Source organism: Mesoplodon bidens (genome assembly GCF_964165515.1).
Source record: "Mesoplodon bidens genome assembly, chromosome: 3".
NCBI lineage: Eukaryota > Metazoa > Chordata > Mammalia > Artiodactyla > Ziphiidae > Mesoplodon > Mesoplodon bidens.
In genome coordinates, this window is record NC_138178.1 from 66987887 (window position 1) to 67014820 (window position 26934).

At 60.2% G+C, this 26934-nt stretch overlaps 2 protein-coding genes across 3 annotated transcripts in view; one reads left to right on the top strand and one right to left on the bottom strand.

Annotated features, from left to right (window-relative positions):
- The window catches only part of TBC1D2B (TBC1 domain family member 2B), an 87680-nt gene extending 83906 nt beyond the window's left edge, over positions 1 to 3774 (top strand). For both annotated transcript variants that reach the window (XM_081230158.1, XM_081230160.1), the window contains exon 13: positions 25 to 3774. In XM_081230158.1, coding sequence (XP_081086284.1) covers positions 25 to 220 — 196 coding nt within the window. In that variant the 3' untranslated portion in view covers positions 221 to 3774. The remainder of the gene's footprint in view (positions 1 to 24) is intronic.
- Positions 3775 to 5834: 2060 nt separating this feature from the next.
- ADAMTS7 (ADAM metallopeptidase with thrombospondin type 1 motif 7) overlaps positions 5835 to 26934 on the bottom strand; it is a 55272-nt gene continuing 34172 nt past the window's right edge. The window contains exons 9-24 of the mRNA XM_081229389.1: positions 22519 to 22663; positions 21837 to 21929; positions 21291 to 21436; positions 19759 to 19928; positions 19371 to 19504; positions 18270 to 18390; positions 16795 to 17039; positions 16371 to 16512; positions 14066 to 14192; positions 13426 to 13639; positions 11708 to 13087; positions 10570 to 10722; positions 9927 to 10100; positions 9699 to 9845; positions 8512 to 8674; positions 5835 to 6100 (exon numbers count right to left, since the gene is read on the bottom strand). Of these exons, the coding sequence (XP_081085515.1) occupies positions 5937 to 6100; positions 8512 to 8674; positions 9699 to 9845; positions 9927 to 10100; positions 10570 to 10722; positions 11708 to 13087; positions 13426 to 13639; positions 14066 to 14192; positions 16371 to 16512; positions 16795 to 17039; positions 18270 to 18390; positions 19371 to 19504; positions 19759 to 19928; positions 21291 to 21436; positions 21837 to 21929; positions 22519 to 22663 (3718 nt within the window). The 3' untranslated portion in view covers positions 5835 to 5936. The remainder of the gene's footprint in view (positions 6101 to 8511; positions 8675 to 9698; positions 9846 to 9926; positions 10101 to 10569; positions 10723 to 11707; positions 13088 to 13425; positions 13640 to 14065; positions 14193 to 16370; positions 16513 to 16794; positions 17040 to 18269; positions 18391 to 19370; positions 19505 to 19758; positions 19929 to 21290; positions 21437 to 21836; positions 21930 to 22518; positions 22664 to 26934) is intronic.

Here is a 26934-nt window from a genome sequence, read left to right on the forward strand (position 1 = left end):
TGTCTCTGTGCTGTGTCCTGTCAGGAAGCTGACCGGTATCTCCTTTGGGGACCTGAACCCATTCCCCCTGCGCCAGATCCGGAACCGGCGCACCTACCACTTGGAGAAGGTCCGGCTGGAGCTGACGGAGCTGGAGGCCATCCGGGAGGACTTCCTGCGTGACCGGGATACCAGCCCTGACAAGGGCGAGCTGGTCAGTGACGAGGAGGAGGACTCCTGAGTGCCACCCCACTCCCAGCCCGTGTCGCTGCTCTTCCTGCCTTCACAACCAAAGTGTGCCAAAAGGGTGAACTGCAGAGATGTTTCTGCTCGTTTCAAAGCCAGAATGTAACATCCGTGGTCTCTGGAAGTCTGCTGGGCAGATGTCCAAAGCCACACTGCACTTCCTCATTTCCACTCGGGGTGGGGGTCTAATCTGTTTACAGCCACCTTCATGCCGTGGCACGTGGTTACTCGTATCCCGTCATGCTTTCTGTCTGATCAGTGCATCACTAGGCTTATAGCTGGCAGTTTTCAAGAGCCTATTTACAGCATCTGTCAGCTTTGTTGGTGACTCTGCGCTTAGAAAACCTTACGTGGGCCATCTCCCCTTGTGGTACCTCCTGTATGTAGTGGGCCGTCGTGGGCAATGTTTCAAACAGTCGCTGTGGAGGGTGCCCACTGCACTTCACACACTCCTGGGCCAGAGTCTGACTGCTTTGGGTGGCGTAACGTTGGTGTGAATAAAGGGACTTCCTTAGGAAAGCAAGCACATCCCTTTTTCAGAAACAGCCTGTAGAAAGCCCACAGACCTTCTGCTGGTGGCTTCAAGGTGCTGGCCATGCCCCACTTCTGGGATAGCTTTTGCCCTTCCATGCACAGCCTTTCAAATAGTAACTCCCAACCTGCTGGGGGAGGGCCTGGATCTCCAGACACCACACGCTCACTGTCCGCATGGCTCCACGAGGTTCTGTGCAAACCTCTTCTTTCCATCTGAGAGTTGACCCTTGGTTCATTCTACACATGTGGATGGGATTCCAAGGAAACTGTGGATCATCATCCTACAAAGCAGGCCCACTCTTGGTTGAAGGGATGGAGGAAGCTTTTCTGGGGGTGCTTTGCAGGGCAACGGTGTAGCTGCAGAGTGAATGCTGTTGGGCAGCTGGAAACTGTGGCTTCCTCGGGAACAGCCAGTGTGTCTGGCTGGGATGGCAGGAGGCTGGCTGCGAGGGCCTGGGCTGGGAAGCCCTCACTTGAGATCAAAGCTTTGGTGAGCCCTCCCAGATGCGTCCCCTCCCCACTGCTACTCGGAGGCATCCTTGTTCTCAGCAGCTGTCCTCCCCTGTGGGGTCACCATTGCTCCCAGTATGTGAGGCTGCCTAGGTAATTCTGGGACTTAGAGCACTACCTTTTTGAAGGCCTGGGAAGAGGCTGTGTGCAAGGAAGGTTATTTTTGCTTAATCACTCTGTGGACCATCCCTGACGTGTAGATATGAGAGAATGTTTCCTGGACAGTATTACTCAAATAGGAAAGAAAATTTTAAATGGATTTTTTTACACTACCTGGAAAAAATTGGAAATAATCCTTAGTTGATACAAAACACAGACTATTGAAGCAGTGTAATTTGAAGCAGCACTTTTTTCATAAGCATTTTTTTTTTTTTTCCTGTCAACCTTCTAGCAGTATCATAGCTAGGATGGCATTTCAGCATACTAGACTAAGCTCAACTTTTCTGTCTTTGGTTAGGCTGGTTAATTTGACTTCTCACTGTGTACAGGGAGCTGGCCTCTGTATGTAGCCAAAAGCCTTTGTCTGTTTTCAGGTGTCAACACCGTATTTTATCGTTTTGGTCTTTGGGAGCAGCTGTTTGAGGCCTGCCGTTTTCAGGAAGTTGCCTTGTGAGTTGGGCTGCAGCCTTGCCACACTCTGCACAGACCCCTGCAGGACCACTGGGGCTGCTGGAGACCGCCTCCCGGCCCCCGCCTCCCACACCTGCTGTCAGCCTAGCGGCCAGCAGCCCAGGAGGTGCAGTAGGAATGGGGTTGGGGCCCCACAGGTCAGCTCCAGCTTCCTTGAGACTTTAGTTTCTAAGCTGATTTCCCCCTGGAAGTGCTGTGTCCTGTGGGCTAAAATGCTGCCTTTAGGAATAAGCTTGGTTTGTCTGTTCTGCCTTGAAAAGACTCATCTTAAAAGCACCTGAATCGGGCCCAGGGACCAGCTGTGTGTGGCTGGTGTCAGCCATGCCCTGAGTGGTGGTGGCATGTTAGTATTTCCAGGCTGTTAGCATCAGTGGTCAGGCAGTGGGCATGGGAGAGCAGAGAGAGAGATCGTGGAGGACCAGGAACCCTTGCTAGGAGGTTCTCCTCTCTGCAATAAAGCACTAGGTGTCTAGAGGGTGGGAGAGGGAATGCTTGGCCCGATTCCAGACTGGGGACAGGATGGAGCTGATTCCTTCCTCCAGAACTGTAGGGTTTGGTCCCACTATTTTGAGCCAACGCTTCCCTTCTCCTTGTGCTGTTGAGGAAAGAGCTGCTCTATACCCTCCAGTGCCTCCCTCGCTGGTCCCATGGGGAGGGCCCTTCTGACAGGTGCTAGCCTGGGGGTGGGGCGGCCTCCAGCCTGCTTCCCAGGCGCACACACCATGGCCAAGGGGAGCCGTGCTCATCACACCAGGTGGGAACTGCCAGCTTTCATGTTGGTGAGTTGTTTTGTGTGGGTTGAACATTTGTTAATACTTTTGTATATTTTCACTACAGTTTATATTTTTATAGGCTATTTTTATCAAGGTTTTCTAGATTACGTACATCTATTTTATATAACAAGTTCTTCTGCGTGCACGACTCCTTTGTGCGTATTTATGTAAACCTGAGCCTCCGGAATCGCTCTGCACCTCTGTGCCATCTCTGACCTCTAGCCTTGACGATCACTGACTTCTCCTTACGTATGCATGGGCCCATTTCTTACCCCAGGTAGCCTCGGGGCTACTTGCAGTCATGCCTGACAGCTATCCGACAGCAGCCAAGACTGTTGAGTGCTGGGAACAATTCTGGTTTCTACATTATATCGATATAGGAAGTACTCTAGGCAAATAGCCAGTCTTTTTTTTTGTTGTTTTGTTTTAAACTAAGTGTATTACTGCACAAATCCCTACTCCTCACTTTGCACGGTGTTGCCTTTCTGCCTGTGTTCTGGGCAGCTGGGCATGCCTGGGGCCGTCCTTGCAGGCAGGAGGCTGGATGCCAGCAGTGGAGGGCTCGGGGCATTGCCAAGTGACTCTTTCCTTTTATGTCACAGCAGCTTCTGTGCTTATCTTCAAGTTAAATTTTGGAATTGTCGTACTAAAAGGCAAAATAAACAACTAATTTGTATAACCTTCTGGTTTGAAATGCAGTTACAGTCACTTGTGATGGGACTCAGCCCCAAGGGCTCGAAGGTGCCTCAGGGCTTATGGGGGGGCGGCGGGGGGTGGGGGATGCTCTCCACCTTCCAGCTGGGTGTTTCTGCATCCGTCTTTGGTTTGCTCTGGCCAGGTGGGACAGAATGCCTGGGAGGCCCTTGAAGCCATGGCCAAGCTGCAAGTGAGGGCTGGGGGCACTGGGTTGAGCTGAGAGCCAGGAGCTGGAGTTCCCTGTGTCCGGAGCAACCCCCAGCCACAGGGTGGCAGGCACCCCTCCTTCCACCAGCTGTGACGTGCCCTGCCTGAGTCATGGGTTGTTTGCCTCCTGCCTAGGCTGACAGCTCAGGCCCAGCTGCCACCTGGGACACCACTCCCCGCACCCCCCATCATCGGAAAAACACGAAGATGATTAAGACCAAATGTCTTTCTACAGTGTGATGGCGGCGGGGTGGGGGAGGCGGGGCCGGGGGGGGGGAGCTCCAGTGAGGATTCCCAGAGCAGGCTGGTGAGTCTGTATTCTTCTGGGACACGGATTCAGTGAGGCTGGGGGTTCCTGAGGTCACAGCACACAGCAGTGGCACAGCTGTGACTGGGACCCGAGTGCTAGCCCCGGCTCAGTGTGTGGGTCAGGGGCCTGCAAGTAGAGGCCCTGCTCCCTGTCCCTTGTAAGGGGTTGCTCTTGTGACAGTGCAAATCCCTAGGAAGCTATTACTCACAGCATGGGTCTCCAGGGCCTCCTCTGGCCAGCTGGGCTGCTGCAGACAGACAGGAAGCAAGCCTGACACCCCTCCACTCTCGGACAGTGCGGTGACACTTGGACTCACGCAAGCCCCAGACTGCTCTCTGTGCAAAGCTACCGTGGGGCCTGCTCAGGCCATCTTCCTACCTGGTCAGAGGGGTCAGCTGCTGGAGGTGGCCCAGAGCTCAGAGCAGGAGATGATGGGAGCTTGAGGCCTGTGTAGTCAGGGCATATGCCCTTGTGCCAGTCACCTCCCTCTCAGAGCCTTGGGCTTCTCATCTGAAAATGGGGTACTCACTCCAGCCCCATGGAGTGTGTTGATGATTAAATAGGGTGTGACGTGTGATCAGAGAATGGGAGATAGGAGAGCTGGGCACTCCAGCACCCTTCTAACCCTTGGAGGGGCCAGCCCTGGGACAGACACTTGCTGACTGCTTCAGCCTCTGATACCGTTTCTTGGTCTCAATCCCCAAGGAGTGATTTTCATTCCCCCCTCCCCGCCCCCAGCACACACACCCAAGCTGTGAGTAGCCACCACACGCAGAGCTCCAGAACCGCCATTCACATCACAGGCTGTGAACGGCGGACGCCGTAGAATAGAATGAGAGTGGTGGTCCCCCATTTGGAGAAAAGGGATAAACCCCTTCCAGGAGTAGGACTTGTGAGCAGATTGTAAAACGGTCCAGTCATGGCCAGCTCATGGCCAGAGGTAAGGGCTGGCGCCTGCACGGGTCACTTCCTGGAGACAGTGTCTAGCCTTCTCCGGCCTCCTCACCCCTCACCAGGGCCCAGGACACCTTCAAAGCACCTCACACGCATCTGCTCCCTGGTGTGCTCACCGCCGTCTGACTCCATGGAACTAAGTGTGGCAGGCAGGGAAGGGCTGGCGTGGCAGGTGCCGGGGAGCCGGACCACACGTCAGCGTAGCAAGAGCCCAGCGCCTGGGATTGTCAGTGAGGAAGAAGCCACCATACGTCCTGGCCTCAACCGGCCCAGCCCCACCGCTGAGTACAGAGAAGATGAAAGAAAGGGCCAAGTGGGGGCCAAGCCAGACTGCCCCTCCCTCCACCCCTTTGGTGCAGATAAAGAGTTAAGAGTTAACAGATGAAGCAGAGGGGGCCGGGATGTGTCCACAGGGTTCACTCCAGGGGGCAGTCCCTGCTGGTGACCAGACGGGCCTTGCTCCTCTAAGGGCGTGTGGCTCAATCCCTGTGAAACACAAGTCTCTGGTGAAGATCGCAGAGTGGGGACATGGGGGAAAGGGCTTGGGGGGCCTGGGCAGGGGGCATGAAGTGGAGGTGTGGAAGGATTGTGAGCAGGGACCAGCACCCCCGGGCCTCTGCCCGGCTGCGCCTGCCGCCGCCTGAAGCCCTGCACACGCCGCCTCTGGGAAGCCCTCCGCTCTGCTCCCTCAGGCCTTCCTGCCCCACGGGCTCCGCTCCCTCCTCCCCTGTGGGCCTCCCAGAGGGGCAGATGGAAAGATGCTGTCTGCTGCAGCACAGGTGTAGTTTCTGACTGGAAATTCCCCCAATCCAAGAGGAAGCCAAGCTGTACTTCGAAACGGCAGATGCCTGTTTATGTATAACAATAACAATAATAATAATAATAAATGTTAGGCAAACTGTTAGAATAAAAAAATACCTTTTCTGAGGGGGGAAGGGTCCCCAGCCTGCCACTGTCGGGGGGCCAGGTTAGCACCATTAGGGCGCGAGGGGCGGGGCTCCACCGCAGCCCGTGCTGGGCACTGAGGTCCTGCTGGGCGCTGAGGTCCGTGCATCGGTCGGTCTGTGCATCCTGGCCGCGGGGGGCCGGGGTGTGGGTCAGCGGCGGGCGACCCGCTGACGGCCGCGGGAGGGGGCGCCACGGCCGGGTGGGGGACAGGAGCGGCAGCACTGGGTGCGGACGGTGGGCAGCTGGCAGCGACCCAGCAGGCGCAGCGTCTCGCAGAAACCGAAGGACAGGCGATCGCGCTCGCAGCCTAGGGCTGGAGGGGGCGGATCAGGACCAGCAGGTGGGCACCGGAACCGCCCCCCTCCTCCCACCTGCACCCAGGGTGGAGGGGCCTCCCTGAGATTTTAGCTGGGCCGTCTCCCTGCCCCCCAAGAGCCTTAAGGAGACCTGCAGCCACCCCCAGAGCATCGGCCTCCTGTTTCTGGAGGGGCTCCCCTAGGCCTGAGTTACAGATCTCCAGCTGTAGTCCTGTCCCACCTGCCCTTGGCCTAGGCCCCCATCTCCAGGACTGGAGAACTGGCCCTGCTGGGCTCAGGTTTCCAGAGGAAAGGCCCCGAGACCGCAGTCCTGACGGCCTCCGGTGCTCACGAGCAGCCAAAGAGCCTGCCACCCCTCTCGGTCCCTGACCCTGCGAGACCTGACAGCACCTGGCCAGCCTACAGTGGCCTCTGCCCCACACCCGCTGCCCAAATGCACCTGTCCTGCCAGACCTCCCTGCCCCCTGCAGCCATGGGCCATACTCAGCTTCAGCTTCCGGGTCACACACCGGAACAGTCCCATCAGCCAGGCCAGGCACCGAGGCCCTGAGAGAGCAGGTGTGGCCTGGGCCATCAGCCCGTCAGCAGAACCCAGGCCTCTTGAGGAGGGACAAAGGGAAGCTGCCTGCCCGGGGCTGAGGCCTGGTGGGCCCTCCTGCCCTGTGCTTATCAGAGCTATTTTGGGAAGTGGCTTGCTTCCAGCCTCCTGGCCTTGCCCCCGCTGCCTGTGACAGCACCCAGCTGCCGCCTGGCCCTCTCACTTCAGCAGACCTCCCAGGGGAGGAGAAGCGGGAAGGCAACTGGCAGCCCTGTCCCTGGGACATCCCTGGGGCCCAGCAGAAGGCATGAGGCAGCGGGCAGCCTCCTCCACCCTGGCTCTCAGCTCTAACCTACGCGTCTACAGACCCGCATCCTGTTCCCACTGTGTGACCTCAGGCAAGTTTCTTAACTTCTCAAGGGGCCCCAGTTCCCTCCTCTGCCAGTAACCCCACCTCCACAGGCAAACGGATGTGGCCGTGCTATGTCAGCTGCCTCACCGTGATGACCAAGTTTCCAGGCTTTCCAAACGTCCTGCCACGCAGCCCCACAGATCATCAAAACATCCTGGGGACTCCAGGGTCTCGGCATACAATCACTTCCTTGGCTGGCCTCTACCTTTAAACTCCTCGCCTGGGTGCCAGCAGCTACCTTGGGCCTGTGTGCAGGAGGCTCGGAGGTGCTTGCTGGATGAATGCTGAGGGCTGGGTGCTTGGGGTGGGTGGAATTTCTGCTGGGCCTTGAGGTAATGGGATTTGGGGCAGGAAGCCTATCCCTCCCAGTGGTATGGCCAGCAAGGCATGGCAGTGGCTAGTCCGGGCTTGCCCAAGGGCTACCAAGGAGCCAGTCACTGGTACAGAATGCAGACTGGGGCAGGTGCCTGGAGGCCCTGGATGCCAGCTGAGGACCAAGGACTCTGTCCTAGGGCGGCTCTTCCCTAGGGGCAGGAGTCAGACAGCTGATAGGCATGGGAGCTGCTGGATTCTCTTGACTGACAAAGGCAGCCTTAGGCATTCTTCCTGACCTCATGATGGGGGATGACAGTGTCCACGAGGGAGAGGAAGAAGCCAGCCTTCCCTGAGCACTTCCTGGGCTCTTCACCCCAAGGCCTCATTTACGAGGATGGGGGTTGTCTGCCCCTTTATGCGTAAGACAGGGAAGTGGAGCCCAAGACCACAGAGCTGGTGAGGGGAGGCCAGGTGTGACTCCAGGGCCAGTTTCCTGTGCTCGGCACTGCTGGGGGTGGCTGGGCTGCAGGAAGGAAGCGTGTGTGTGCGTGTGTGTGTGCATGCACGTGCGTGTGTGTGTGTGCGTGTACATGTGTGCGCGTGCGTGTGTGTGCGCGTATGCGTGTGTCTATGTCCAGAGCCACCTCTGCCACAAGCTCTTCCTCTAGGACCCAGCTGGCCAGGAAGCCACCAGCTGCTGGGAGCTAGCAGGACCCTAGGCGGGAGGCCCCTTCATGCGGTTACAGTGCTCCCTCTGGGCAGCCCTCCTCTGGCCAGGAGATGGACGGGCCAGAGCTGGGGATGGGGGCTCACCCAGGCCTGAGCTCCACACAGTCTCAGGAACATCCCTGGCCTCACTCTGGGAATGGGGGGGTAACTGAGACCCAGAGGGAGAAAGAGTTTGCCCGAGGTCACACAGCAGCCTGGGGACCAAGGCTGCTGCGTCCACTCCTCCCCTGAGCTAAAGAAAGCTGCCTGAGGGGCTGGACTCCCCTTGGCTCTGACCCCAGCACAGCCCCAGCCTCTGCGTGGCTCCCTGTCAGTCAGCCAGTGCTGTAGGGGGACGGTTCCATGACTCTCCATCTCCCCACCATCCACCCTGCCCACCCCCCGCCCAGCAGACAGCCGACTGGGGCACTCACGTGGAGGCTCAGTGAGCTCACAGTCCTGGGTGCCGCAAGGCCGGGAGCTCTCGGGCCAGGCCTCGTGGCCACACTGGTCACTGTCTTCCTCAGGCAGCCCAGTCTGGGTGTTGACGCACTTGACCAGGCGCCGCTGGACGCCGCCGCCGCAGGGGGCTGAGCACTGTGGCGAGCACAGGAGGGGTGAGCATCCTCTTACCAGCCCTGCAGGGGGGCATCCCAGGGGCGTCCCCAGGGCAGCTGCTGCCTTCTCCAGGAAGCCTAGCTCATGGTTCCCAGCCCCATCTCTCCAGCCTCCTCGGAGGGTCGGTCCTGTCCCCAGAGGCCACTAGGTGTTCGCTTGCAGGAACTGCACCTGCAGAGCGGAGGGGAAAGATGCCAGCCCCTCACACAGGATGGGACATGCCTGAGAGGCCTGGGCAGTGGCTCCGGGGCTGGAGGACCTGCTGCAGCCCATGGGCAGTGGAAGGAAGGGAGAGAAAGTTTCTCAAACAGGGCCCACCATCCCAAGTCAGGCTTTGTTCTTATCAGTTGGGGTCTGATGTTTTTAAAAAGCCGTAAAAATAAATTTAACCTGTGCCAACGTCGTGCCAGGCCCTGTGCTAAGTGCCTCACTGTGTGACTTCATCTAATGCTCACAACCCCACTTTACAGATGAGAAGACAGAGGCCTGGCGAGGTAAAGCAACCTGCCCAGGGTCCTTCAGCAGCCAGTGGGACGAGGACTGAGATTCCCAAACAGGCCTGGCAGGAAGAGTCCTGCCCAGCTGAGGCCTCACTGGCCACTCCCGTACCCCCTCCGCCAGTCTGGTCTTTGCTTAGTCTCCTGAGCACCCTGTGTCTCTGTGTCTGTCACTCCTGCCCCAGGACTTTGCATTTGCTGCTCCCCGTATGCCTCTCCTTCACATCACAAACCCCTCCAGTCTCACTCTGAAGTCCCCTCCCCAGGCCTTCCCTGACATCACAGCGCACGTCCCTTTTTTTTTAAGTCTGTCTCCCTGGCGGGCTGTAAGCTTCAGCAGGGCAGGGACCTCATCTGACCACCACTGTATCCGCAGGGACCACAGAGAGCCTGGCATACAGGACACACTCAACATCTCCCTGCGTGAACAAAGGTCTGATGGACGCCTGCTGACACGAGACCTCCCTCCGCATGTCCTCCCCGCACGAAACCCCGCGCCTGCTCACCTGGCCCCAGGGCCCCACCACCCACTGCGTACAGGGGTGGGTGTTGCAAGGCCGCGTGCTGTTGGGTCTCAGCGCCTCCTCACAGAGGCCCGGCTCTGGGCACGTCACCAGACGCTGCTGCTCACCGCCGCCGCAGGCCTCGGAGCACTAGGAGGGCAGGGGAAGGGGTCTGGGCACTGCTGGGCTCTGAGGACACCCCCGCTCCCATCCCAGTCCCCCAGGCCTCACCTCCCTCCAGGAAGAGATGTACCAGCTGAGGCAGGGCTGGGCCCCGCAGGGCCGGCGGGCAGGCGGCTTGGCAGGCCCCGGCTGGCAGTGGAAGGGCCGCAGCGGCTGGAGGTCCCGTGTGTCCACACACTGCACGTCCCGCACGGAGGAACCCCCGCCACAGCTGCGGGAGCACTGGAGGCCGAGGGTCCCGCGTGTGGACACACCACCACCACGTGCATGCACACGAGGATGCGGTGAGGGCTGTGGCAGGGCGCGCGTTGGGCACTCTCACCCCCACCCGCGGCAAGTCCCTTAAGGGCCCCGGGGAGAAGCCATGGCTGACCAGCCTTGGGCGGCGGGTGGCGTGGCCAGGGGCTGCCCCGGAATGGGACAGATGGGAAAAAGTGGAAAAAAGAAGAAAGTGAAATCCCGAGGGTGACAGAAAGGAGAGAAAAGGATACAGCCAGTGAGAGAAGGCGAGTGACTCAGGCTGAACCACACACAGATGGAATGATCCCAGAAGCTAGAAATTAGAGTACAAAGATGTGCAGCACAGAGCCCCCCGCCCCCGCCCAGTGGCTATGGCTGACCCCAAACACAGGCCACGGGCCCCAGAGCTCCACTCCGTGCCCCGACGCTGCCCGCCTTCTCCCTCACGCACCTTACTCCAGCTGCCCATGTGCCAGGCAGCGCAGGGCCGCAGGTGGCAGCGGCGGGCAGGCTGGGGCCGGGCTGCGGGAGTGCAGTCCTCCTCTCGGCCGGAGCTGCAGCGCACGGGCCTCCAGACGGCACCCAGACCGCAGGTGGTGGAGCACTGGGGGCAGGGACGCAGTGCCCATGAGGGCCGGGCAGATCCCTGCACCCTCCAGCCCCCCAGCCAGGTGAGAGGGACCCGCCAGTGCCTCAGTTAACTCGTCTGCAAAATGGGCTCCTCCACCCACCTCCCAAGGAGACCATGAAGATGAAAAGTCAAATCCCCTGGCAACCAACTGTCCCTGCTACAGGAGACACGTGTGAGGTGGCCCGGCTGTGCTGACAAGGCTCAATGCTTCCCAGAATCACTTGGGAAGGAAGTCTGGGTTCCTCACTGGGCCTCAACCTGTCCCTCCCACACCAAAACTAGGGATCTGAACAGAAGCAGCTCACTTCCCCTACAGTGACAACCTGGGGACGTTGGGGTGGGGGTGGGGGTGGGGGACACAGGACAGCTTCTTGCCATGCAGTTCAGACCCTCACAGGCCCGACCAAGCAGGTGGAGCCCTGAGGGGAGAACCAGGTGGCAAGGAACTGCGCTACACCTGGAGGAACCAGGCTGAGCCCCGCTGGGCCTGGGGACCATGGGAGGAGGCTTCCCCACTGACACAGCTGCCTGGGGTGAGCTCCCTGTCCCTGGAAGCATGCAAGCCAGAGTATGAGAGGGCCGTTCCCCCTGGCTGCCCCTCATTTGTGCCTGCCCTGCCCTCCCAGCGGCCCCCTGTGCTACTCAGGAATGAGCCTCTGGGGACCCCAGGGATACAGGCTCCCTTGCCCCACCGTACTGTTCAGAAGAGAAACTGAGGCCCAATGGGGCAGGCCAGCCCCAGGGGCACATGGAGGGCAGTATGACTGAGCTGGGGCAAAGTTCCTCCCACCTCACAGAGCCTCCACCCACCACAGGCTGTCAGTTCCCTAATCCCCACCCACCCAGGAGGCTGGGCAGACAAGGCTTATACCCTGCTCTGCTCACTTTCAGATGAAGAGACCAAGTTAGTGAGGTCCTGCTCAACCCCCCGGCCCACCCCGACCCCTGCACCACTTGCCTCACTCCAGTTCCCCACTTGCCAGCTGGCATTCCTGACGGGTGGGAGGTCTACGGGGGGCCCCTCCTCTGCTGGGCTGGGGTCCAGAGGCCCAGGGGCTCGGCTGCCGTTGGCCAGACTGTCCTGAGCTGGTATGGACAGCAGCACAGGGCTTGGGGGCGTCTCAGGGCTGGGGGACTCAGGCTGGCCCAAGGGCCCCAGGCTCAGGGCAGTCACCCAAGGCGCGTGCCCTAGGCCGGTCGGAGCCTTCAGAAGGAAGGTTCCCGGCATCGCCAGGGTCTGCAGGTCCCGTAGAGCCAGGCCTGGGGTTGGAAGGGTTGGAGTCCCGGGCTCCAGGGCGCTGCCTGTACCCTGAGTGTCTGGCAGATTGGCGGTGGGAGGAGCGCCCCCAACGGTGGGCCACAGCTCACTGTCCACAGGCCCCGGGCCACCCTCCAGTGCTGGTTCCCAGGCCAAGGTACCACTCGTCCACAGCTCTACTGTGTCGGGACTAGGAGAGGAGTGGGAGGTGCTGATGGGGGACGAGGGGGGCAGCGTGGGGCTGGGTCTTTGGGGCGCTCTGCGGCCCAAGGCTTCCTCGCTGTCCTCGGAAACCTCATTGGTGCTCTCCCACCAGGGAGGCGGCAGCTGGCTGTGGCTGTCCTCCCCTCCCAGGAGTTTGTTCTGGCTCCCAGGGGCGGCAGGCGTCTCCACGCTGACTGAAGTCGGGGGCCAAGGCAAGCTGGGGAGCCCAAGGTCTGGGGCTCCAATGGGGACATCTTCCTCAAATAAGAAATTGACCAAGGAGTTCCCAGGGGTCTGCTCCGGGGGTGGGGGTGGGGAATGGCCAGCCTGGCTGGGCCAAGGAGGAGGGGACCAATCTCCCAGTGCCCCCTCATCCTCAGGCCCAGAAGGCTCTGTGGTAGGCATGGGGGTGCCCACAGGAGGCTCAGCAGGACTGCTGAGGGGTGGGGGCATCCAATCCCCTGTGCCTGCCAGGTCTGCGTCAGGCTCCTCGAAGGGCCCGTAGGACAGGTTCTCATGGAAGTTAATGAAATTGTAGTCGTAGTAGAAGTCGTCAACGAACACGGGCCCCGGCGGGCCCAGCTCAGGGTCCTCCTCCCCGATGGCATTGCCCATGCCAGCCGGCTTGGGTGATGAGGGGGACGGAGGGCGTGGGGCTGGGCGGTGAGGAATGAAGTCGACCTCATTGAAGAGCTCGCGGCTGGAGGAGCCGCTGCCTGAGCCTTCGGGGCCCAGCACGTCCAGGGCCCTCGGGCAGGGCGGCAGAAGGCAGGTGGCCTCGCTTGCTGGCTGCTGGTCCTCGGCGCAGGGGACACCCGTGTCATTGGTGCAGAGGATGCTTCGGTGCTGAGTGCCTGGGCCGCATGTCACAGAGCACTAAAGAGAAGGCCAGGGTGAGGGGCTCAGGGCCAGGGGAAGCTGGGGCCTGGCAAGGTACCCTGCTCACTGCTCAATGTCAGTTTACAGGGCCCCAGCCAGCTCTCTCTCGCCCTGACCAGCTCGAGACCATGACTTGTGGCCATGGCTGGCCAGGGCATCCCAGCCCCTGAGGCTTTGGGGATGGGGCCGGACCCGGAATGCCCCAGACCCCTCCCACCACGGTGCCCGGCAGTAAGGGCTCCCCAAAGGTTGTCTCTGCTTCCCTGTAGCCCAAGACCGACGGCAGAGCTGGGGGCGGGCCCCCCTGGGGCGCTCCCCCCCATCATGCTGCTCACCTCAGACCAGTTGCCCACAGCCCAGGTGGCCGGACAGGGCACATCGTGGTTGCAAGGGGTTTCGGCAGGGGGCCGGGGCAGGTGTTCACAGGCAGGTGGCTCCAGGGCGCTCTGCTCATCCAGCCCCACGCTGTGGATGCAGAGCACGGCGCGGCGGGAGAGCCCCCCAGGCCCGCAGGAGCTGGAGCATAGCTGCCACTCACCTGCCCACCACCTGTGGGGGGCACAAGGGCAGCATCAGCGTGCAGCCACCTGGACTCCCAGGCATTCGGGGTTCAGGGAGGGTCGGGCCTAAGCCCAGGGGACGATTCCCCAGAGCCCCAAGCCTGGGATGGCCCACTGGACCCCAAAGCCCAGTGACAGGGCACAGTCCCCTTTGCTCCTGCCACCTTCACCCCTGGGGGACCTGGGCAAGACCCAAGGCCCGTGTCCACATCCAGGGACCCAAGCGCGAGCGATCAGGCATGTCCCTGGCTGATGCTGGCTATTGAGGGGGAACCCAGGCCCAGGCTGAGGTCGCGGGCAACCAGGGGCCGGGGCTTCAGCCTTGGGAAGGAAGGCTAAGAGCCCAGCTCCCTCTGCTCCTCCCAGGGGCGCCCTGATGAGGGACACCTGGGAGTCAGGCGCCTGGTGGGCTCACCGGGCGGGGCAGGGCTCCTCGCTGCACTTCCTCTGACGGTCATCGGGCCGGCCCAGGGGCTCACAGTGCCTCTCGTCCACGGGCCCCGCCTGCCGCTCCATGCAGCGCACGCTCTGCCTCTGCATCCCTGGGAGGCCATGGGGGCTCAGCCTGGGCCCGGCGCTCAGGGCGCCCCCTGCCTGAGCCACGCTGCACCCAGAGACACAGCTATACCCCACTCTGCTCAGATCCCTTCCAGAACAGGGCCTCACTGCCTGTGTCAGGATGAAGGCGGGCCCCCACTGCCCCCTCCTCACTGTCCTCCTGGCCTTCACCCCCACCCCTGGGGAGGCAGCAGAGTGTGCAGGCTCAGTGGGCGGGGCTGTAGCCCCACCGCTTCCCAGCTGGGGGGCCTGGGCAGCTCACTCGGCCTCTCTGAACCTCGCTGTCTTCATCTGTTAGTGGGAGTAACGATAATACCTGCCTTGAAGGCCAGGTGTGAGGATAACGTGCTCACGGACGTGCAGGCTCAGCCCATGCCTGGCACATGGCAAGAGCGCATCCAGTGCCAAATCCAACCGCGGCCTAGCACCACCTCCAGTGTCTACACTCCTCCCAACAGGATCAGTGCCCAGACATTCTGGAGAAGAAATCGGTCAGACCTCCCAGTCAGGCATTCCTCTCCAGCCTCACAGCCCTCCCCACGCCCTGCCCGGCACTCGCTTTGTCGCTGTTCCTGTCCTTCACTCCCCCTGCCATTGCCTGTCTCTGCGCCCTCGCAGAGCCGTGCTCTTCCCTTTCCACGCGCACCCCACACCGCCTGCTGAGGCCCAGCGGCAGGACCGACTCCAACAGGCTCTGCCTTCACCCTGCTCCCCCTATGGCACAGAAGGGGGGCTCACCCCTGCCCTGAGCCTCCAGTCTCCCCTCCACCCGCCTCCTTCCTTCCTAATAGAATGCAGGGCTCGTTCAAGGTAACAATGGGACCTGCTGAAAACACTCCCCACTGTAGTTCCTGTGCAGCTAGGGGGTCTGGGACACAGTCGTGCCAGGGAGAAGAAGACACAAGTCCTTCCCGAGAGTCAGCCCTTTGCCCCTTCTTCTTGCCAGCAAGAAGCCTGGGCAAAGGGTGCCATCTTGTGACGCACATGAGGGGAAGGTGGGGCTGAGAGTGGTCCCTGAAAACATGGCAGGCCATGCAGCCAGCTTGGACCATGCACCCTCTCTGGGGGTTCTTACTGCCGAAGACGAGTAAACCCTTATCTGCTCCAGCTACCACTCATCAGGGTCCTGTCACTTGCCACTCAACACATGCCTATTCTGTCCACGTGGGAAGCCACCGATTTGCTGAGAGACAATTCCCCAGTGTCTGGTTCATCAAATGTATTTGTTTTCACATTTGTAAATTTAACTCATAACCGGGTAGGATGCTTTTAATAGCTTTTGAAGATTCCTGTCCAGCTTTAGTGGGTCAGTGTTCATTTGTCATCAAAATAGCAGTTCAAGGAATGTTCAAATGTCTCTGTCCCAGATTCCTGATACTGAGACCCTGGACACTGAGGGGGAGGGGGAGGGGAAGGGAGACTGAAGAAGCCACAGGGAGGGGAGAGTGAGAGTTAGTCAAATTGTTACATGTTTTATAGAGTTTAAAGGAATAAGTAAATGTGGTGACTAGGCCATTGGGCTACGAGGCTCAGAGTCTGGGTGGGGAGATCCTTGTCACGTCCCAGCTCCCTCCTCCCTGCCCCTGTCCTACTCCATCCTCCTCCCTCCGCTTCTTTCTCTCCCTTCCCCCTCCCCCTTCTCACTGGGGAAGCCCTCCTGGGCCAGCAGCCCAGGAGTGCCAGGCTCTGGCCTCCCAGGAAGGGTGGGAGGGCACCGAGGAGGAGGGGGGCCCGGGGAAGCCTGTCTGTGGCAGGAGCTAGAGGAGAGGAAGGAGCTTATCCTGACGGAGACGGAGGTAAGGCTCTGGGAGGATGAAGGGGTCAGATCCCAGGTACGGGGCAGAACCACGGGCACAGGACCTGCCAGAGCTGAGCAGTGAGAAGAGGGAGAGGCAGCTGGTGCCTCTCTGGGGGAGACACACTGAGCGCTCGCCAAGTGCCACGTGCTGTGCCTGCCTCACCTTGTTTACTCTCCCAGTGGACCTATGAGATGGGGCCATTGCTAGCCCCATTATACAGATGGGGGAACTGAGGCCCAGAAGCAGCATTCCAAGTTCATAGCAGCCCAGCAAATAAGCAATGAGCCAGAGGCTAAAGCCAGGCATCGGTGCCCAGAGACAAAGGCCCTGCTGGGCAGTAGCTGTGCCCACTGCTCTCCTCACCTGTGCCACAGGTGACTGTGCACTTGGTCCAGGGCCCATAGTGCCAGGAGAACTCAGGCGGCTGGATCTGGCTATGGCCATCCGCCTCCCTGTGGATGATGTACTCGTAGCGCACCCCAGGGTTGCTCTCCTGGAACAGGAGCTGGGGCAGGCAGACGGGGGGACCCCGTGAGCATGAGGTGTCCTTTCCCTCTGCCCAGACCTGCCACCCATCTTAAAGGAGCCAACCTCAGCCACCTCTGGGACCTGGGGCTATACCATGGAGCCATTCTAGAGATGGGGAAACCAAGGCAGAGGCCCCAGCAGTAGGGCCAGGCCCGGAGCTGGGCTCTGTGACTGTCCCAGGGCTCACTCCTGCCATGCGGCTGGGAGCCACGGATTCCACCTCTGCTCCTCCCCAGCCTGGGCCCCAGGAGGCAGTCACCTGGATCCAGATAGGCTCGTCGGTGGGACCAGGGGACGTGAGGTTCTCCCAGTTGCCTGTGCGTGCATACGTGAAGGTGGTCCCCGCCACCTGGTAGTCCCCGTTCCACTGGATGATCCACCCACCGTTGAGGAAGTACTTATCCGGGTCCTCACTGCGTAGGGCCAGGAAGTTGGCGGCCTCGGCCACCTCCTCGATGCGGATCTCGCGAGCACCGGCTGGGATCAGCCCCACGTCCACATATCCTGTTGGCCAGGGATTGTGCACAGGTTGTGAAAAGAGGTAAGAGGATTAGCTGTTGCCCGCCCTCACCTCTCTTTCCACTTGCCCCTGCCTGCCGATGCCAAAGATTCCATCGTTAACTTAAGATTCTGGGTTCCCCACTTAGATCTGTCCCAGATCACCAAAGCCTCAGAAGGGCTCAAATCCTACCCCGACTCATGCCTCACCACCCTTCTCTGGGAAACTTTAGCTGGTCTCCCTGTCACAAGGCTGGGCCTATCCCCTATACCTGGGGCCAGCATGACCTTTCTAAAAACCTCAATTGACTGGGCCTTTCCCCTGGGATATCCCCCTCATACCTATACAGCCTGTTTTTGTTCTTTCACTAAGTAGTACCCATGATGTGCCTGGCATTACCCTGAGGACTCTACAGGTGTAACAACCCTATGACATAGGTACTACTGTTATCCCCATTTTACACATGAGGACACTGAGGCACAGAGAGGTTACATAACCTGCACCAGGGTTCTGCTGGGATGTGAATCAAGCTCTGAGGTCTGAGCTTTAACCACCACGCTGGACTGCATCTCTGGGGCTGAAATCTAAGCTTCTTGGCCTAGCATTCAAAGCCTTATGGCATCCCCGCCTTTTTTACAGATAGGTCCCCAGACAGAGCGTGCTCTTTCTTGCCTCCAGGCTTTGTTGGGCACAAGCTCTTTCCTCCATGTGTAATGCTTTCCCCATCTCGTCTGAGTCTTTTATGATTCAGCTCAACTTCCACTTCCTACAGGAAGTCTTCCCTGACCTCTCCATGTCAGGACCTTCTTCCTCAGGGCTCTCACAGCCCTCTGGGCCTCCTTCCACTGCATCTGTCACACTAAAAGGTGAGACTGTAAGCTCTTCACCTCTTTGTCTCCCTCACCTAGCACACAGTTGGCACTTAAGCAATGTATGCAAAACAGGCCCTGAGGTGAGTGAGTGGAGCTGGGGGGGGTGGGTCTCTAGCTTCATAAGGCCACTCATAAGCCTGATAAGCCCAGGCTGGGTTCCCTGGGGCAGGAGGACTCCCTGTGAAGGAAGGTCTCTGTACTTGGGCCTGGGTGCCCTGACTCCTGCCAGGATCCTAGACCCAGCAAGGCAGCTTGCCTGCTTCCCATCTCTGGCCATGGGGGCTGTGGGCAGGGCTCAAGGGAGACAAGGAAGGGTCACCAGGTCAAGAGCGCCCTGCCCCCCACCAATGGTCCCACCCATACCCAGGCCCTCAGCCTCCTCGAAGGTCCCGCTCACGGTGTGACAGGTGGAGCCGTTGCCGTGGCACACGCCGCAGCGGTCCTCGATGGCACCCGAGTCAATCTCGAAGTCGCAGCCCACATTCTGCAACACATGGGGAGGGGAGACCCCTGGTGCTGGGCCACTGGCGGCGAGCCCTCTCTGGCACCAGCCTCAGGGGCCTGCCAGGGTGGGGAGGAGAGAGCTCGGAGCAGGGAGCGGGGGCCCCACCACAGCTGTGCCCTCTGACCCCAGGTAAACCCCTCGACCTCTCTGAGCCTCAGCTTCCTCAGATGTGAAACAGGGAGAACCACCTGCACCGTGAAGGTGTGCTGTGAGATTGCCTGAGACAAGAGACGGGAGAAGCTTTGTAAAAGGCCACAGCAGGCAGGGGGAGCTGGCACACTCGTGCTCCTGACCAGCGTGGACAGGAATTCCCCCGAAACAGGAATCAGTGTTCCCTGCTGGTCCTCCCCAGAGCCCAGGCCTCTACGCCCAGGGGCTTCCCTTCCCAGGAGCAGGGGAAAGAAAGTGCTGAGGACATGGGCAGGGGGAGTGGCACTGATACTGCTGGAAATAAGTCTAAGTATTGTCAGCAAACACTGACACTTTCTCTGCCAGGCCCTGAGGCCTGCATGGCCCTGTAATGCCCTGTTAAATGACTGCATTTAACCCTGTGACGTGGCTACATGGACGGACAGTCCCCTTTCTACTATCGCAGAGGAAACCACTGCTGGGGGTCATCCAGCCAGCAGGAGGTCGAGCTACCACCTGAGCTCTGGTTTCCGGGCCGGGGCTGGGCCGGTACAGAAGCCAGCATTCAGAAGCCATGGCGGGCAGGCCGTGGTGCCGAGGCAGAGCCTGGGGGTGAGGCCCGATGATATGGGGGCTCCAGTTCCAGGAGGAGCGGGGAGGCTTTGCTGAGAGGCGATGGCAGACCATCAGAGGGCTTCACTGGCAGAGCGGGGAAGCCCAATGGTACAGCCTGGGGAGGGTGGCCAGAGGGAAGCAGGAGGAAGCCAGAGGAGACCTGTCAGGGGGTTGGGGAGGGCAGTGCTGGAGACTCTCTTCCTAGCTGGGCACACCTTGCAGATGCCGTTGATGCAGAGGTCACGGCTGGCCTGGTCCTGGTAGCAGGGGGTGCCATCGACCACAGCGTCCCGCAGCTTCTCAGCAAAGTACTCATTCGAGGGCCGGCAGTGCAGCTCGCAGGGGTTTACTGGGGGCCCAAGCAGAGGAGCCATGAGGGACAGCCAGGGCAGGAGTCACGGAGGCCACCGGGAAGACTGCCTCCACGACACCCATCAGTGGCGGGCTGGGGGCTCCACTGGGCTGGTAGTATCTGCAAGGCTGTCCACGGGAGCCAGGAGGGAGCAGCGGCCCCAGCAGACAGTGCCTGTATCACTGGGCAACCTCGGCCCTTGGATCTCTGCCCTTCCAGGCCTCAGTGTCCCTGTGGGCAATAGGACTCACCGTCATTGACCACGGGCACCCACGTGTGCAGCTGGCCCTTGTAGAGCATAGCGTCAAAGTGGCTGCACTGGACTTGGCGGAAAGAGGGGCGGCCGGCGGGGCAGGCCTGCAGGTTGCACAGGCGAAAGCGCTTCCGTTCACCCACGCAGTATTTGCCCTTGTATTTGGGCCTGTGGGGAGAGTGGGGTGGGGGGCAGTGAGTGCCAACTGCACACCTGGATCCAGAAGTGGGCCCGCGGAGCGAGCAGCTCCTCCTGCACCCCTAACACCCAGAGATTCCCGCCGTCCACCTCCGTTCACGCTGCTCTCCCTGTGGGTCGCCCACACTCTGCTCCAGACACAGGCTCCCTGTTTGAAAGCATCTCAGGGGAGGTGGCAGCAGGAAGCCTGGGCTCTGCCCCTAACCTGCTGTGTGACCTTGGCCAAGTCTCTGGACCCCTCTGGGCCTCAGTATCCTCATCTATAAAATGGGACTGGGGCTGCCTCTGCAGAGGGTTGTTCAGAGGCTGGGCCAAGCTGCAGACATGACTGGCACTAGCTGAAGGGGCTACTCCAAGTCTCCAGCCCGTGGGACCCAGAGTCCTGACGGCCCATGTGTCAGCAGACGTGTTCCTGGTGGTAGCACCCCAGCCCAGGTCAGAAGGAAGCCCCCTTGGCCCTGGCCCAGCTGAGAGGCATGCCCCCAGCATAGAGCCTGAACCCTAACCCCACCCTGTCTGCCCCCAACTAAGCTCAGACCTAGAGGCCTGGAGGCAGGGCGGGGTATAAGCACGGGGCCCTAGAAGGACCTGGCTCTGAATCCCACGCCCACCCTGGGGCAGCCTAGTGAAATGGGCTCATCCAAAGGCGCCGGGTAGCCCCTCCGTCTACAGTACAGCTGGCCTCTCTGCATCTCCCTGATCTTCACCTCACCACCCTTAGATGGGGAAACTGAGGCCCAGAGAGATGAAGTTACTCACCCCAGGTCACAAAGCACCCCTCCCAGGCTGACCAATTCTCCCAGCTGTCCCCAGTCTCATCTTGGACCCACTTGTACCTCAAATGCCACTAAGTGGGTCTATTCACTGAGCGCTTACTACGAGCTAGCTGCAGGGCTTTACCTGCATTTATCCTCTACCAGATGGGCACTGCTGCTGCCCATCACATACTTTCTCTGGAAACTGAGGCCCAGAGAAGGGGTGGAGAGGGAATTTGAGCCCTGATCCGTCTAAGGTTCAGGGTCTAAGCTCTTAGCCTGTCCTCCCTGCTTCCCTCCCGCCAGCTGCTGCTTTGTTGTGTGGCCTCCGATGAGTCCCTCCAGTCTCTGGGCCTTGGTGTTTCCCTCTCTGCAATGGGGTCAGCAGTGGCGACTCAATCAGCCTCCAGGGCACCCCTAGAAGCGACCCGAGGTGGCTCTGGACACTCCAGGCTTGGCCTCCATGGGGATACTTCTGCGAGTGGGAGGCTGGGACAGAGCCAGTGTCCCTGCAATCACCGACTCTGCTCGGGGTGCCCCATCCCACCTGCCCCGGGAGCCCCGGCCCCGCACTCACGCAGGCTGTGTGCACTGCCGCTCGGCACTCTGCACGCCCACGCCACAGCTCCGGGAGCAGACGGACCAGGCGCTCCAGCCAGACCAGCCACCGTCCACGGCCTCGGGCCGGAAGCCCATGGGAACGCACTCCCCATTCAGACACCACTACCGAGACAGACAGAGGTAGAGCCAGCCCACGCCAAGCTCCTCACCCTCGTGGAAACAAGGTGGGTGGAAGGCCCAGAAAGGCCCAGAGGGGAAGGACCTAAGGGCTGGGGGAGGCCCCCTTCCAGTCGCCCAACACCTGGGCCCCATGGTGGAGCTGAGCAAGGAATAAAATAAGAGTCCACATGCTGACTCTTCTGAGCTGAAGACACTTTGGAGAATTGCCCAGTCAAGCTCTGCCCCAAAGCCTCCACTCTGCAGCTGGGGACTTGGGCCAGAGAGGGCTGGGGTTCTGCTAAGGGCATGAGCAAGTCTGTGAGCCAAGGCCGACCCCAGAGCACGGACACAGCAGGGAGTCTCACCTCTCACCCCCTCCGCAGATGGACTGGCAAACCCCTACCTTGCTCTCCCCACAACTGGTACCATCCACAGCTGCATCCAGCTTGGAGTGACAGGTGGTCCCCACGGAGCACCAGAGCATGTGGCAGACATTCTGCAAGGAGGAGGGCAAGGGCCATACCCTCACCTCCTCCTCGGTGCCACCACCTGCCCTGCCCCCTTACCACCCCCATGAGTCCCCTGGGAATCCCTCCTTGGGGCTGGCACATGGTGGGGGTCTACAGCTGGAACCCCCTCTTGTCTTGCCGGACCACGTGGTGTGGGGGGCCCTGGGCTGGGGCCCCAGGCTCGGGTTTGTGGCTCAGGGCAGTCCCCAGCTCGCCCACACCTCTCCCAGCCCCAGCCTACCCCTCTGGAAACACCCTGGTTAGAAGCTGCAGGGTCTCTGACACGCCCATGGCCATCACTTCAGGCGATCTTCCCCAGGACCCCGCAGGAGACGTTTTATTTTACCTCTTATGATCCAGCTCCAGCAGGTGAGGGCCTTGCCCAAAGTCCCGTGGTTGGTAAATGGTCCACCCAGAATGCAGACCTGGGTCTATGGCCGCCCAACCCTAGGCCTCTCCCACAGGCCACTTTATGTCTCGTGGGCATCACGTGTGGGCCGAGCCCAGGCTGGGTGGGGTCTGCAGGCTGCTGAGGGCTGCCCTCCTCCCCCGCGTCCACACAGGCCCCACACTCACGTCCATGTCATCGCAGAAGGCAGAGTAGGCCCCATACTGGAGGCGACACTGGTGGCCCACGTCATAGAGGACGCCAGGTGGTATCGAAGGGAAGTCAATGACATCCTTGGTGGGAGAGTCATCCAGGCAGAGGCCCCACCCACGGCTGCAGAGATGGGACAGGAGTATGAAGTGAGGGGCCACCTGTCCTCTGGGGCAGAGGGGGCAGCCTGAGAGACCCATCAGGGAGGCCGCACCAGATCAGTTGTGCAGGGAAGGTGGGAAGGGGCTTAAAGCCCTAAGCTTGCAGGAAAACTCCAGCCTCCTTGCTCACGCATCCTATTCTTTGACCTAAGCTAGCATGAAAGACCCTCCCAGCCTCTCCCATCCATCTCCAGGGCACTCCAGCTGGCTAAACAACTCATCCCCGCTCCCCAGTGCCAGGCCTCTCCACAAACTATTCCCTCCACCCACGACACTCTCCCCATTCCTCCACTGGTGAAGCCTCTCTCCCCAAGATCCAGCCGAAAGGCCCTTCCCTCTGAAGCCTCCTGGACCACTAAGCCCTCATGTGACCCTGCTCGGAGCTCCTGCAGCCTCCACCCCTCAGTCCATGATCTGGAGAGCAACACATCACAGCTGATACAATAGCAGGCCTCTGATGGCCCCGCCCTGGGCTGAGACCTAGTGTCATCTGTGGGAGGACCAAGGCCTGAAGGCTGCCCCCTGTCCGGCCACCAACCTGGGAGAGAACCCAGTGCCTGGCAGCCTGTGTCATTCCCTTATTTACTCCTGTCCATCTCCTGCCAGGACTCCCTGGCAGCGGCAGGAGGGAGGCAGGACCTGTGGGACTTGGGGTCCCAGGCTAAGCAGGGTAGGGGGAGGCAGAAACCCCCCAGTTTTCCAGTCTGGGAGGCTTGAGGGTGGCTGGTGCCAGGTCGGGGAGCCAGGATGAGCAAAGGGTCCTGGTTAGGACTGAGGGAGGCACAGGAAAGAAAGGCAGAGGTGATGGATGCTGGGGTCTGGCCGGGAGGGAAGGAGGAGACACCACGGGCCACGGAGAGGCCGAGAAATAGGCCAATTTGTAGGCCCGTGTGAGGAAAGGCTGGGGGCAGTCAGCCACTGGGATCTGGGAGTCCAAATTTCAGAGGCAGAGGTCTGGGAGCTGCGAGCCTAGGCCAGGGTGGGTGGTCCATGTGGTCTCCCAAGTCCCCTGGCTGGTGGCAGGGCCCGGGCTCCACCAGAGCTTCAGGGAACAAAGCCTCAGTGACCAGACGCCTGCTGAAGACCCTGTGGGCCCCTCCCCACCCAGAATCACCTGGCCCACCTGTGTTAGCTAGAAACGGACCCTGTAAAATGGGCATTGGGCGAATGAGCAGGTGTGGGACCCAGCCGTCTGTCCCGGATCGCCGCAGGCCAGGCTGGCCCTGGGTGCTGAGAGGGCGCTCTCTCATCTGCTGCTCACAACCCCTCAAACAGAAAACTCTACCACCATCTCCTTCCACTTTCAGGGCCCAGGGCAGTGCGTCACTTGCCCTGGGTCATGTGGGAGAGCAGTGATGGTCAGGCTGTGATGCCAGGCCAGGCTGCCAGCACCCACGTGTCCACTTGCTAGGCTGCCCTTGGTGCAGAGCTCCTCCCATCCGATCGTGAGCCTGCCTCAAACACTTCACCCCAAACAGAAGTTCTAAATCATGGCAGCTGAGGCCTGGCAGGGAGAAAGGAGTCTTCTGACTGCTGGCTTAAGCCTGGGGGCTCCCTGGGCCTGCACCCTGGGGCAGAGCATTGGCTGAGATGGGGAGGAAGCGGGTGAAGGGTCAATCTGGCCCCAGGGCTCCTCCTTTTTGCCTGGCAGGACACAACTCAAGATGTAGCTGGGGGGTTCACCCACTCCGCTGACTCAGACCCAGCCAGGGAGCTCCTCTGACTGGGGTCCAATGTGCCTCAGCCCCACACCAAGAGATCCCAGGCCACATCCAGCCCTTCAGTTTTCCGGCCAGGACCCGGTGCTGACGTGCCACGAATCAAGCTTCTGTGGCCTGCTGCTGGGCAGCCAGAGCAACAACAACCTCTCAGGGCCATCCTAGATGTGTGTGAGAGGTTGGGGGCCCTGAAGGGTCCTCGTAGGGCCCACCACCAGAATCAGAGCCACATTCAGGCCCAGATGCTGACTGGAAACCCAAATTCTGCCCCGTTACAGATGCTGTGTGGCCTTGAGCCATCCCTTACCCTCTCTGGGCCTTCACATCCTCATCTACAAGAGGCTGAGGCAGCCTATGTGACCCCAAGCAACAGAGGTATAAATAGCAGTATCTACTTGGGAAAAGTCACACGGGCGGCCGGCAGCTGGCCCTTCCTTCCTCTGGTCGGCTGACTGCCAGGCTCCCCATGCTGCTGACATACGTCAGCCCTTCCCCTCAGGGCCCCTCCTCGCTCTAATTATAGTGGGCTGGGCAACCCCACATGGGGTCAGAGCAGACAGCGGGTGGCTCTAGGCGGAAGTGTCACTCCCACCTCAAGGACTGCGAAGAGCTGCCCATCACCTGGGAGAGGCCTGTGTGCCCCGTCCCCTCGCCACCCCTGGGGGCCTAGTCATGGAGTCACCAGATGGTGGGGGCAAGGGCCCGACACACGATCAGGCCCGCCTCTCTCCTTGCAGAAATCCTGGCTGCGAAGGCACGAGAGAACAGGGCCTTCCCTCCCTGGCCCCAGGTCCAAGTAGTAGCTGAAGAAACGAGAGGTCCCTTATGAAACAGCAGGGTCCCTTAAAGCAGCTCTCAGCCCAGAAAGGCTCTTCAAGTTCTTCAGGCTGACGTCTTGGACTGGCCAATGACCGCAGGCTCCAGAAGCTTTCCTCTAGCCCCACCACCACCTCTTGAAGATTCTCCATCCCACCCCATGCTCCCGCACTGCCAGCCCTGGACCACGCTGTGCACCCCACCTAGAGCATCCTTCTTCCTCAGGGCGCTGCATCAGTCCTTAGAGGGCAGCTCCGCGGCTCCTTCTCAGAGGTGATGTCCCTGCCCCTCTTCTCCAGATTCCTACAAACCCCACAGGCCTGTCTGCCACAGTGCTAATTACCCAGAATTGTCACATGTCTGTGCCCCCCAGATGGTGAGGGTCTTGAGGACAGGGACACTACCTCCTCTACCACTGTCCCCCTGAGCACAGTTTGAGACCAAGTGCGATTCGTCAATGTCTGGGTCTGTGTGGCCTAATAAACATCTACTTGCAGGGAGCCGAGGAGTGTCGTATCCAGTGGGGAATGGGGGGTGGTCTGAGTGCCTCTAAGACACCCTCAAGCCCTGGAAGCACTGCCTGACTCCACCTGGCGCCTTCCTTCTGTGAATCTTGCTCATTCTAGCCTCCATCCTGTCTAGGTGGGACTTGTCCTGTCTTCTGTCCCACCCCCAGCAAGGAGACGGAGGGCGGAGGGGCTAGAGGACAGGTTGGTACCACATTCTCCGTCTGAGCACCGCCCACCCACCCCGCCCCCGCACCTGTCCTGGGCCTTGTGATCTCCTCCTGCCTGACCCTCCAGGATGGAGAGGGGAGAGTGCGACCACCTTTGGGGAGATGAACTTCTCCTGCCTCCCCAGCTCCCCTCCATCTGCCGCGCCTGTATCTCTCCTTCCGCCTCCTTCCAGCTCTTCTTGGTGCCAAGGCTCCGGGAGGCCCTGGCTGGCTCAGGGTTTCGCCCTCTCCTCCCACCCTCACCCCAGGCCCCAAGCCAAGTCCCTCACGCATTCCAGCAGCTGAATGAAGACAGAGACGCATCTGTCTGTCTGTCTGTCCTGACAGAAGTCAGGCTGGGCGGCACCCTGGGTGGGGGCAGCTGGGAAAAGCCCTCAGGGTACTGCAGGGGCGGCTACTCTTCTGATTTCCCAGCCCTTCTCTCACTCTTGACTCCCATGTCGGGAAGGTGACAGACCATTGGGATAGGTTTCTACCCAGCTCTCCCTGCCCGGGCCACTTCTCTGCTCCAGCTCCTCATCACTTATCACTTGGTAGCAGTGATAACAGTCACCAGGCACTGAACGCTAACCATGTGGCCAGCGTTGTGTTACACACTTCACATGTGTGCTCACTGAATCCTCAGAGCAACCCAGGCGGCTGTCCCATCATTATCCCCAGTCTTTGAAGCTTAAGGCTAATGTAACTTGTCTGCCAACACGGGTAGAAACCTGGTCCAGTGTCCAGGATCTTAACATCAAACTCAACTCTTCTCTGCTTCTAGTCCCACTCTCCACCCAGTAATCCCTCTTCTATCAGAGGCCAGAGCCCTTGCTCTCACATCCATAATGAACCTGGCCCCAGTGAATGGACTTCTAGAAAAATATGGCTCATTGAACAGACACAGATTTATTTCCACTCCCTTCCAGAGCCCCACTAAGATGATAGGAAAGGAATAAACAAGGCATAAATCCACAAGGACAA